A 13,139-nucleotide genomic window follows, 5' to 3' on the forward strand; every position below is an offset into this window, starting at 1 on the left:
TCCTCCTGTCTCTGCCTGCCAAGCGCGGAGATTACAAGCGTGCACCACCACGCCTGGCTATTACATACCTTTTTTTTTTTTTTTTTTTGCGGGTCTGGGGATGGAACCCAGGGGCATTTGACCTCCAAGCTACACCCCCTGCCCAATTTCTTATTCTTTATTTTGAAACAGGGTCCCACTGAGTTGCGGAGGGCCTCAATAAGTAGCTGAGGCTGTCCATGAACCGTGATCCTCTTGTCTCAGCCTCTCAAATGCTGGGATTACAAGTGTGCGCCACCACGCCAGGCTTTACATACCTTTTTAAAATACTTTGATCATATTTTAATATATTTTATATCCTTTCATCTTTGATATGCTCCATAAGCAAAAGACCTCCTGTCTCTTTTGTAACTTTCATAATTGATATTAAAATAGTACATGTAACGGGCATTTTATGGTATTTGGCAAGGAAAGGTTATGTGGTCACTGACTGAAGAAAAACAATCCATTTTGTAAGTTTATAAAGAGGTTTGAAATGTGTATCTGTTTTCAGCCACATTTGAATATCATGAAAGGTAAGTCAACTTCATTTGTAGAAGATACTGTTGACAGGCCCTAAACCTTAGATATTTAGTTTATAACACACACACACACACACACACACACACACACACACACACACACATTCCGGGTGTGGTGGTGCACACTTGTAATTCCAGCATTCGGGAGGCTGAGACAGGAGGATTGCGCAGGTTCGAAGCCAGCCTCAGCTACTTAGTGAGGCTCTCAGCAACTTAGTGAGACCCTGTTTCCAAATAAAGCATAAGGGAGGTCTGGGAATATAGCCTGGAGGTAGAAAAGCCCCTGTGGTCCACCACCAGTACCACAAAAAAATTACAAAATTTAAAAATATATATATAAAACCCCACATCTAGCCAGGCATGGTGTTGCACATTTGTAATCTCAGCATTAGGGAAGCTAAGACTGGAAGATCGCGGTTCAAGGACAGCTTCAGCTACTTAGTGAGACCTAGTTTCAAAATAAAGAATAAAAAAATAGGGCCGGAGAAGCCGGGCATGTTGGTGCATACTTGTAATCCCAGCATCCGGGAGGTTGAGACTGGAGGATCACGTTTGGTGGAGAGTCTCAGCTACTTAGTAAGGCCCTTTGCAACTCAGTGAGACCCGGTTTCAAAATAAAGAATAAAAAATAAGGCAAGGGGTGTAGCTTGGATGTCCAATATCCCTGGGTTTTATCCCCAGACCCAGAAAAAAAAAAATAGGGCTGGGGGTGTAGCTCAGAGGTAGAATGCCTCTGGGTTCCATCCCTGGTACTGAAAAAATCAAAAACAAACAAAAAAACCCCACATCTGCATCTGTTACTTGTAGTTCAAATAATGGTAGTGAGTCTGATGTCAAATTAGAATTTGGTCTTTCACTTGGAATCTTGGGCATTACAACAAATAGTTTTAAAATATAACTTCTTGTATAAATATTTGGGGTTAATATTATTAAAATATTTTAATTATAACAGAAATCAACCAGACTATTATGAAGTGGTGTCTCAGCCTATTGACTTGATGAAAATCCAACAGAAACTAAAAATGGAAGAGTATGATGATGTTAACCTTCTGACTGCTGACTTCCAGCTGCTTTTTAACAATGCAAAGGCCTATTATAAGGTAAGAACATATCAAATTTGGAAAATATCCAATTTGATCATTGCCTCCTTTTTTTGTGTATAGTACTGGAGATAGAACCCAGGGGGGTCTACCTCCAAGCTATGCCCCCAGTCCTATTGGTTATGCTTTATTTTGAAACTAGGTCTCACTGAGTTGCAAAGGGCCTCAGTAAGCTGAGGCTATCCTCAAAATGTGATCCTCCTGTCTCATCCTCCCAAATGCTGGGATTACAAGCGTGCACCACCATGCCCAGCTTATCTTTTGCCTTTTTTTTTTTTTTTTTTTGGTTTTACTGGGAGTGGAACCCAGGGGCTTTTATACCTTCAGGCTATACTCCCAGACCTATTTTCTATTTTATTTAGAAACAGGGTCTCACTAAATTGCTGAGAGCCTCACTAAGTAGCTGAGGCTGGCTTTGAACCTGTGCGATCCTTCTGTCTCAGCCTCCCAAGCATGGGGATTACAAGTGTATGCCACCAGGCCCTGCTTTGTTCTTTTTTTATTGCTGAGTAGAATTCCATTGTGCATATATCCTGTAATTGTATAATCAGTTCATCTGTTGATGGACACCTAGGTTGGTTCCATAATTTGCCTATTGTGAATTGTGCTGCTATAAACATGGATAGGCATATATTAGTGTAATTCTCTGATTTCATTCCCTTTGTTAAGATACCTAGGAGTGGTATAGCTGGATCATATGGTGGATCCATTTCCAATTTTCTGAGGGATCTTCACACTGAACTCCATGGTAGCTATACTAATTTGCAATCCCCTTAACAGTATAGAAGAATTCCAATTCCCTCATCCTTGCCAGCATTCATTGTTATTGTTGTTGTTGTTTGACTTCTTGATGTTTTCCATTCTGATTGGAATTACATAGAATCTCGGTGTAGTTTTGATTTGCATCTCCGTGATTGCTAATGATGTTGAGCATTTTTTCATGTATTTATTGGCCATTTGCATCTCTTTTTGTCTGTGTGTGAGAGAGGAGAGACAGACACTGGGGATTGAACCAGGGGCATCTAGCTCCAAGCTACACCCCACTCCTATTTTATTTTTATTTTTATTTGGAAACAGGGTCTTGCTAGGTTGATGAGAGTTTCACTATGGCTGAGACTGACCTTGAATCTATGATCCTTCTGTCTCTTCTTCCCAAGTACTGTGATTAAAGGCTTGCACCATCACACCTGGCTTGTATCTCTTCTTTTGTGAAGTGTCTAGTTCATTTGCCTGTTTCTTGATTGGATTTTCTTTTCTTTTTTAGTTAAAGTCTGTTAAGTTCTTTGTATATTCTAGATATTAGTCCTCTATCAGAAAGATAGCTAGAAAACATCTTCTTGTTAGACTTTTTTATGTTATTGAATGGAATTGTTCTCTGGATTTTTCAGTGAAATCGTGGTTGGCATATAAAAAAGCTACTGATTTTTCTACATTGATTTTGTATCAAGCTATTTTGCTGAATTTATTAATTTCCTCTAGAAGGCTTTTGGTTAAATTTTCGGGTCTTCTAAATAAAGGATCATGACATCTACAAATAGAGATAATTTCTTTTCCTATTTGAATTCCTTTGATATTCTTTTCGTCTTATCTATAGATCTGGCAAGAGTCTCAAAGACTGTAGAGTGATGATAGTGGACATCCTTGTCTTGTTTCTGATTTTAAAGGAAATTCCTACAGTTTTTCCCCATTCAATATGATATTGACTCTGAGTTTATTATTTATTGCCTTAATGATGTTGACCTAAATTTCTTCTATTCCAGTTTTCTGCAGTGTTTTGTTTTTGTTTTTTGCAGTACCCATCGGCAGTCTACCTCCAAGCTATATCCCCAGTCCTATTTTTAAATTAATCATTTGTTTATTCTGTGGTACTGGAGGTGGAACCCAGGGGCCTTCTACCTCTGGGATCTACTCCCAAACCTATTTTTATATTTTATTTGGAAACAGGGTCTCGATAAGTTGCCAAGAACCTCACTAAGCTGCGGAGGCTGAATTAAACCCTATGATCCTCCTGTCTCAGCCTCCCAAATACTGGGATTAGAAGTGTGTGCCACCACGCCTGGCTCAATATATATATATATATATTTTTTTTTTTTTGGTGGTACTGGGGTTCCTGGAAGCCCTTCTACCTCCGGGCTACACTCCCAGACCTATTTTTTACATTTTCATTTTGGAAACAGGGTCTCCTAAACCAGCGCGCGCGGCTGGCTTCGAACCTGCGCGATCCTCCTGTCTCTGCCTCCCAAGCGCGGGGATTACAAGCGTGCGCCACCACGCCCGGCCTGGCTCAATATTTTGAAACAGGATTTCACTAAGTTACAGAGGGCCTCACTAAGTAGTGGAGGCTGGCCTTGAACCTGTGATTCTCCTGTCTCAGCCTCCCAAGTACTGGTATTACAAGCCTGTGCCACTATGCACAACTTCTGTAGTGTTTTTTGTTTGTTTTGTTTTGAGTTTTGTTTTTTTTGTGTGTGCCTGGGGGTGGAACCCAGGGGCATTCAACCTCTGAGCTACACCCCCTGCCCTATTTAATATTTTTTTTTTTTTTTTTTTTGGTGGTACTGGGAATGGAACCCAGGGGCCTTCTACCTCTGGGCTACACTCCCAGAACTATTTTATATTTTGTTTGGAAACAGGGTCTCTTAAGCCAGCTGAGGCTGGCTTCGAACCTATGCGATCCTCCTGTCTCAGCCTCCCAAGCGCAGGGATTACACGTGTGCGCCACCACGCCCAACTTTATTCTTTATTTTGAAACAGGGTCTCACTTAGTTGCAGAGGGCTTCACTGAGTAGCTGAGGTTGCCTGTGAATTGTGATTCTTCGGTCTCAGCCTCATGAATGCTGTGATTACAAGCATGTGCCACCATGCCCAGCTTTGCAGTGTTTTATTTAAAATATGAATGGGTGTTGGAGTTTGTCAAATGTTTTTTCAGCATTTGATGAAACCAGGTTGGTCATGGTGTACAATTTTCTTGATGTGGTTTTGAATGTATTGCTCGTATTTTGTTTAAAAATTTTGCATTAAGCCGGGCGTGGTGGCGCACGCTTGTAATCCCCGCGCTTGGGAGGCGGAGACAGGAGGATCGTGCAGGTTCGAAGCCAGCCGTGCTGGCGTAAGAGACCCTGTTTCAAAAATATAAAATAGGTCTGGGAGTGTAGCCCGGAGGAAGGAGGGCTTCCAGGAACCCCAGTACCACCAAAAAAAAAAAAAAAATTGCATTAATGTTTGTCAGTGATATTGGTCTGTAATTTTCTTTTGTGGTACTGGGAATGGAATCCAGGGGATTTCTACATCCAGGCTATCCTCCCACACCTGTTTTTTTATATTTTATTTGGAAACAGAGTCTCACTAAGTTGCTGAGAGCCTCACTAAGTAGCTAAGGCTGGGTTTGAACCTGCACGATTCCTCCTATCTCAGCCTCCCAACTATTGGGATTACAAGCATGCACCATCACACTGCCCGACTTTTGTAATTTGCTTTTCTTGAGGGATCTTTATTTGGTTTTGGTATTAAGGTAATACTGGTCTCATAGAAGGAGTTTGGAAGGATTCCATCTTTTTCACAAGAATAAATTGTGAAGTATTGAGTTTGTAGAATTCAGGTGGGAATCTGTCTGGATCTGGATTCTTTCTTTTTCTTTCTTTCTTTCTTTCTTTCTTTCTTTCTTTCTTTCTTTCTTTCTTTCTTTGTACTGGGGATGGAACCCAGGGGCATTCTGAGTTACAGCCCCAGCCCTATTTTTTATTATTATTATTTTTTTATTTTTGTGGTACTGGGGTTCCTGGAAGCCCTTCTACCTCCAGGCTACACTCCCAGACCTATTTTTTATATTTTTTATTTGGAAACAGGGTCTCTTAAGCCAGCATGGCTGGCTTCGAACCTGCGCGATCCTCCTGTCTCTGGCTCCCAAGCGCGGAAATTACAAGTGTGCACCACCACACCTGGCTTTTATTCTTTATTTTGAAACGAGGTCTCACTAAGTTGCAAAGGGCCTCACTAAGTAGCTGAGGTCGTTGGCAAACTACAATCCTCCTGTCTCAACTTCCCAAATGCTGGGATTACAAGCGTGCGGCACCACCATGCCTGGTTTTATAGTGTTCTTTAGATCTGAAGAGTCCTTATTCGTCTTTTGCCTAGAAGATTGATCTAGTGGTATAAGTGCTGCGTTGAAGTCTCTCAATATTGTTTTTGGGTCTGTTTGAGACTTTCTGTCCCAAAGAGTTTGTTTTATAAACTGGGTGGAACCCACATTTGGGGCATAAATGTTTACTGTCATTACGTGTTTTTTTTTCTGGTGGTACTGGGGATGGAACCCTTCTCCGGGCTAAACTCCCAGACCTATTTTATAATTTTATTTGGAAACAGGGTCTCTTAAGCCAGCAAGGCTGGCTTCGAACCTGTGCGATCCTCCTATCTCCGCCTGCCAGGTGCGGGGATTACAAGCCTGTGCTACCAAATGCCTACTTTGTTTTTTTTTATTTTTTTAATTTTTTTCAGTACTGGGGATGGAACTAAGGGGCATTCTATCTCCAAGCTACTTCCCCAGTTCTTTTTTTTTTTTTTTTTTGGTGGTGGTACTGTGGGTGGAACCCACCCAGAGGCTTTCTACCTCTGGGCTATATTCCCAGACCTTTTTTATATTTTATTTGGAAACAGGGTCTCACTAAATTGCTGAGAGGCTCACTAAGTAGCTGAGGCTGGCTTTGAACCCGTGCGATCCTCCTGTCTCAGCCTCCCAAGCACGGGGATTACAAGTGTGCACCACCACACCCGGCTTCAGTTCTATTTTTTTTTATTCCTTATTTATTTATTTATTTATTTGACCTCAGAGCTACATCCCCTGCCCAATTTTTTATTCTTTATTTTGAAACATGGTCTCAAAGAGTTGCAGAGGGCCTTACTAAGTAGCTGAGGCTGTCCTCAAACCACAATTCCCTGGTCTCAGCCTCCCAAATGCTGGGATTACAAGTATGCGCCACCACACCCTGATCTTTTATTCTTTATTTTGAAACACAGTCTCACTGAGTTGCAAAGGGCCTCACTAAGCAGCTGAATCTGGCTGTGAACCTGGGATCCTCCTGTCTCAGCATCCCAAGTTCTAGGATTACAAGAGTGTATCAGAATACCTGGCTCTCTGTTGCTTTTTAAATAATTTAATTCTAGCTGGGCGTGGTAGCGCAGGTTTGTAATCCCAGCATTCCAGAGGCTAAGACCCAAGATCATAGTTCACAGACAGCCTCAGCTACTTAGTAAGGCCCTTTGTAACTCAGTGAGACCCCGTTTCAAAACAAAGAATAAAAAATAGAGCAGGGACTATAGCTCAGAGGTCGAATGACCCTGGGTTCTATCCCCAGGCCCGCAAAAAAAAAAAAAAAAAAATTCTTTCAGTTTTTCTGGTGATATTTGCTATTAAATCAGTCTTGTTTTTTTAGTTGGGTGTGGTGACACGAGCTTGTAATCCCAGCATTTGGGAGGCTGAGACCAGAGGATCGCAGCAGTTCGCAGACAGCCTCAGCTACTTGGTGAGGCCCTCTGCAACTTAGTTTAGACCCTGTTTCAAAATAAAGAATAAATAACAGTACAGGGGGTGTAGCTCGAAGGTCAAATGCCCCTGGGTTTCATCCCTAGACCTGCAAAAAAAAAAAAAAAAAAAAAAAGGCAGTCTGGGCATGGTAGTGCATGCCTGTAATCCCAGCATTTGGAAGACTGAGACAAAAATCGGGCTGGGGGTGTAGCTCGGAGGTAGAATGTTCAGGCCCCAGTACAGGGGTGGGGGGACCAGTCTTTTGAGTGTTTACATTCTAATTTGTATATTTATGTTGTGTTTACTCATATTTTCAGTATTTTGTTGTTGTTTTTGCGGGTCTCAGGATGGAACTCAGGGGCATTAGACCTCCGAGCTACACTCCCTACCCTATTTTTTATTCTTTATTTTGAAACAGAGTCACTCTAAGTTTTGGAGGGCCTAAGTAGCTGAGGCTGTTCGGGAACTGTGATCCTCCAGGTTCCTGAATGCTGGAATTACAAGTGTGAGCCACCACGCCCAGCTCAGTTTTGTTTTTTAAACATATTATGCATACTTTTTTTTTGGTGGTACTGGGGTTCCTGGAAACTCTTCTACCTTCGGGCTATACTCCCAGACCTATTTTTATACTTTTTATTTGGAAACAGGGTCTCTTAATCCAGCAAGGCTGGCTTTGAACCTACATGATCCTCTTGTCTCTGCCTCCCAAGCACAGGGATTAGAAGCATGCGCCACCATGCCTGGCTGCATACTTTTTTTTTTTTTTTAATTCTTTGGCAAATTCTGTTAACCTAATTTATGTAATGTAATACTTAAAAAAATATATTTTTTTTGGTACTCAGGATTGAACCCAGGGGCATTCTACCTCCAACCTACACCTACACCCCCCAGCCCCATTTTTATTTTTATTTTGAAACAGGTTCTCACTAAGTTGCAAAGGGCCTCACTAAGTAGCTGAGGCTGCCCTTGAACCTGGATCCTACCATCTCAACCTCCCAAGTACTGGGATTAAAAGTATGTACTCCTATGTCCGGCTTCCAGTCTTTTTTTTTTTTTTTTTTTTTTTTTTTTTTGCGGGTCTGGGGATGGAACCCAGGGGCATTCGACCTTTCAGCTACACCCGCTGCCCTATTTTTTATTCTTATTTTGAAACAGGGTCTCACTAATTGTGGAGGGCCTCACTAAGTACCTAAGACTGTCCACAAACTGCAATCCTCGGGTCTTAGTCTCCCAAATGCTGGGATTACAAGTGTGTGCCACCATGCATAGCTCTCCAGTCTTAATTTTTATTTTTATTTTTATTTTTTTCAGTACTGAGGATTGAATTTAGGGGTATTCTACCTTTGAGCTATATGCTCAGCCCTATTTTTTTATTTGTTATTTAGAAACAGTCTTACTAGTTACCAAGGGCCTCACTAAGTAGCTGAAGCTGGCAGTAAATTTACAATTCTCCTGTCTCAGCCTCCCAAGTACCGAGATTACAAGCCTGTGCCACCATGCCTGGCTAAAATTTTCTTTAATTTTTTTTTCTTTTCTTTTTTTTTTTTTTTTTTTTTTTTGGTGGTACTGGGGTTCCTGGAAGCCCTTCTACCTCCGGGCTACACTCCCAGACCTATTTTATATATTTTTTTTATTTATTTGGAAATAGGGTCTCTTAAGCCAGCAAGGCTGACTACAAACCTACAGCCTCCCAAATGCTGGGATTATAAGCGTGTGCCACCACGCCCGGCTAAAGCTTCTGATTTTTTTTAAACTTGACATTCAGAGGCTGTAATCCCAGTACTTGGGAGGCTGAGACAGAAGGATCACAGATTATAAACCAACCTCAGCAATTTAGCAAGGCATTTAGCAACTTAGCAAGACCCTGTTTCAGAATGAAAATAAAGAGCTAGGGTATAGCTTGGAGTTGGAATGCTCTAGGCTCAGTTTCTAGTACTACAATAATAATAAGTAAGTAAATAAATAAACAAAATTTTAAAACTTTACATTCACCATTATTTTTACTAGGAAGTTTGATGCCCACTATACTTCAGAAACAAATCTTCAAAGATGATATTAGATATTTTTAAGATAGAAGTAATATCAGTAGTTTGTTTTGACTTGCTAGCCTGTTACCTTCTGCCTTGAGTCTTTCTGTAATGAGATAAAACATAAATAAATAATTTTATGTCAGAATAAGTTTAAAACATATACTTAAAGCCAGGTGGTGGCACACACCTGTAATCTGTGTACTTGAAAGGCTGAGATAGGAAGATCACAGGTTTGAGGACAGCATGTGGTCAATTAGTGAGATGCTGTTTCAAAATAAAAAATAAAATAGGGCTGGGGATGCACCTTACATGTAGAATTCCTCTGAGTTCAATCCCCAGCACCAAAAGAAAAGAACAACCACATAAGCCTGGTGCAGTGGCTATAATTTCAGTAGTTGGAGGTTGAGACAGGAAGATCAAAAGTTTGAAACCAGCTCCAACAACTTAGGAAGACCTGTTTCAAAATTAATTAGCCAAAAGCCAGATGTGGTGGTACACTCTTGTAATTTCAGCATTCGGGAGGCTGAGACAGGAGGATGTGGGTTCACGGCCAGCCTAAGCTACTCTACTTACTAAGGTTCTTTGCAACTCAGTGAGACCCTGTTTCAAAATTAAGAAGAAAAATTAGGGCTGGGGGTGTAGCTTGGAGGTAGAATACCCCCTGGGTTCCATCCTTAATACAAAAAAAAAAAAAAAAAAAAAATTAGCCCAGCATGGTGGCACACACTTGTAATCCCAGTACTTGGGAGACTGATACAGGAGGATCGCGGTTTCACAGCCAGTCTTAGCCCCTTAGTGAGACCCTCTGCAACTTAGTCCCTGTTTCAAAATAAAGAATAAAAAATAGGGGTGGGCATGTAGCTCAGAGGTAGACTGCCCCTGGATTCAATCCCCAGTGCCACAAAAGAAAGAAAAAAAATTCAAAGTTAAAAACTTGGAGATGTAGTTCAATGTTAGAGGGCCCCTGGGTTCTTTCTATCCCCAGGATTGCAAGAGGAAAAAAAAAATTTAAAAATACACTTAGCTGTATAAAATACAGGAAGTGTATTAAAAATATACTTCCTCTGAAAACAGAGGAAGGATTGAGGCCCATGTATCTTTTTTTTTTTTCTTTTTTTTTATTTTGGTGGTACTAGGGTTCCTGGAAGCCCTTCTACCTCCGAGCTACACTCCCAGACCTATTTTATATCTTTTATTTGGAAACAGGGTCTCTTAAGCCAGTGAGGCTGTCTTCGAACCTGCGCGATCCTCCTGTGTCTGCCTCCCAAGCGCCTCCCAAGCGCAGGGATTACAGGGGATTACAAGCGTGCGCCACCACCCAACACTCCATGTATCTTCTAATCATAAGGATTTTAAAATTTGTGATGATAAAGCCGGACGTGGTGACGCACACTTGTAATCCCAGCATTTGGGAGGCTGAGACCGGAGGATTGTGGTTTGCGGACAGCCTCAGCTACTTAGTGAGGCCCTCTGCAACTCAGTGAGATTCAGTTTCAAAATAAAGAATAAAAAATAGACGTTGGGCATAGTGGCATACACTTATAACCCTGCGCTTGGGAGGTGGAGACAGGAGGATTGCACAGGTTCGAAGCCACCCTCGCTGGCTTAAGAGACCCTGTTTCCAAATAAAAATATAAAATAGGTCTGGGAGTGTAGCCTGGAGGTAGAAGGGTATCCAGGAACCCCAGTACCACAACAAAATAAATAAATAAAAAATAGGGCAGGGGATGTAGTAGCTTGGAGGTCGAATGCCCCTAGGTTTCATCCCCAGACACACACACCCCAAAAAAATTATGATGATAGTCTTCAAACTTGTGCTTTAAAATACCAGTCTCTGGATGTGAGGGTGATCTGGCTGTGATATCTGTCACCCCATTGATCGCCAGGGTTGATTCAGCTATCTGGCTGGCTAGGCAGGTGTCCCCTTCCTCCCTCACTGCTCCATTTGCATTCCTCCTGAAGCTGCACACTCTGTCGAAGAGGACAACCTTCCCCGAATAAGGAGGACCGTTCTTTAGTCAAGGGTATTTGAGTGGCTGCGCTCCCCTGCTAGAACCTCCAAACAAGCTCTTAAGTTCCATTTGTAGGAGAGCATAGGGTAGTCAAGCTTCTAAGATTCCTGACACATCCAAATGAGGCGCTGCACGTGGCAGTCTGCCTTTCTTAAAAAAAAAAAAAAAATACCAGTCTCTCCTGGAACGAGGTGTGTTTACTAAAAATTGAATCCAGACGCATTCTACCTCCAAGCCCTAATTTGATATTTTAGTCTTTATTTGGATACAGAATCTTACTAGGTTGCTGGAGCCTTACTAAATTGCTGAGACTAGTCTCAAACCTGTATTGGGATCATAGGTGTTCATCACCACACCCAGCAAAATGGGATGTTTTATTTGTTTATATTTAATTTATTTATTTATTGTGGTACTGGGGATAGAACCCAGGGCATTCTACCTCCATACTATACCCCCCAGCCTGATTTTGTATTCTTTACTTTAAAACAGGGTCTCACTGAGTTGCAAAGGGCCTCACTAAATAGTTGAGGCTGTCGATGAACCTGCAATCCTCCTGTCTCAGCCTCTCAAATGCTGGAATTACAAGCGTGGGCTACCATGCCAGGCTAGAACAGGATTTTTTTTGGGGGGGGGTGGTTAGGGGCATTCTACCTCTGAGCTATACTCCCTGTCCTATTTCTTATTCTTTTTTTTTTTTTTTTTTTTTTTTTTTTTTGGTGGTACTGGGGTTCCTGGAAGCCCTTCTACCTCCGGGCTACATTCCCAGACCTATTTTATATTTTTGAAACAGGGTCTCCAGTGCAGCTGGCTTTGAACCTGCGTGATCCTCCTGTTTCCGCCTCCCAAGCGCAGGGATTACAAGCGTGCGCCACCACGCCCGACCTATTTTTTATTCTTTATTTTGAAAACAGTCTCACTAAGTAGCTGAGGCTGTCTGCGAAGTGCTAGCCTCCTATCTCAGCCTACCAAATGCTGGGATTACAAGTGTGCACCACCACACCCGGCTCAAGAACAGGATGTTTTCAAAGTGACATTTGAGCTAGGGGTGGTGGCACACACTTGTAATCCCAGCACTTGGGAAGCTGAGACAGAAGGATCACACATTTTCAAAGCCAGCCTCAGCTACTTAGGCTCTCAGCAACTTGGAAACAGTGAGATCTTTTTCCAAATAAAGTATAAAATAGGTCTGGGAGTATAGCCTGGAGGTAGTTCCACCTCCAGTACAACCAAAAAAAAAAAAATACAAAAGTGACATTTGATCCACAAAAAAATATTAAAGTGATTTTTTTTTCTCTTCTCTTTGCTAATGTACAGTCAGATTCACCTGAATATAAAGCTGCTTGCAAACTCTGGGATTTATACCTTCGAACAAGAAATGAATTTGTTCAGAAGGGAGAAGCAGATGATGAAGATGATGATGAAGATGGGCAAGACAATCAAGGCACAATAACTGAAGGAGTAAGTATGCAGCTGGAACAAGTCATAGATAGGCTGTGGGAAGGTGGACAGGCCCCCTGCCTTTGTTTCCTTTTGGGCTTTTGTGAGAAGCTAGACCTACTGTGATTTTATATTGGTAATAGGGAGCGTAAACAGGCAGTCAGGTAGAGAACACTACTATTACAAATGATCCTGGACATCAGGACAGTGTGTGCTATATGTGGTTTTTACTAATTCCTTTTGCACTAATGCATATTTTCTGTTCAGTTTGAAGTAAATCTTTTATTGTCAAATTACTCCAGTATTGCTAGGTTAAGACATAAAAGTAGGCATTGTTATGATTAAAAGGTGGAGAGAGAGCAGAGCATGGTGGTGCACACTTGAAATGCCAGAATTTGGGAGGCTGAGACAGGAGCGTAGAGGTTCGCGGACAACCTCAGCCACTTAGTGGGACCCTTTTCAACTCATTGAGACCCTGT

General features: G+C 41.7%; 1 protein-coding gene across 1 annotated transcript in view; it reads left to right on the forward strand.

Annotated features, from left to right (window-relative positions):
- The window catches only part of PBRM1 (polybromo 1), a gene marked incomplete at both ends in the record, with an annotated part of 166,621 nt that overhangs the window by 6,688 nt on the left and 146,794 nt on the right, over positions 1 to 13,139 (forward strand). Inside the window, 2 exons of the mRNA XM_080715199.1 lie at positions 1,513 to 1,660; positions 12,538 to 12,681. Of these exons, the coding sequence (XP_080571325.1) occupies positions 1,513 to 1,660; positions 12,538 to 12,681 (292 nt within the window). The remainder of the gene's footprint in view (positions 1 to 1,512; positions 1,661 to 12,537; positions 12,682 to 13,139) is intronic.

This window comes from Muscardinus avellanarius (genome assembly GCF_963383645.1).
Source record: "Muscardinus avellanarius genome assembly, chromosome: 18".
In the NCBI taxonomy this organism is placed as follows: Eukaryota; Metazoa; Chordata; class Mammalia; order Rodentia; family Gliridae; genus Muscardinus; species Muscardinus avellanarius.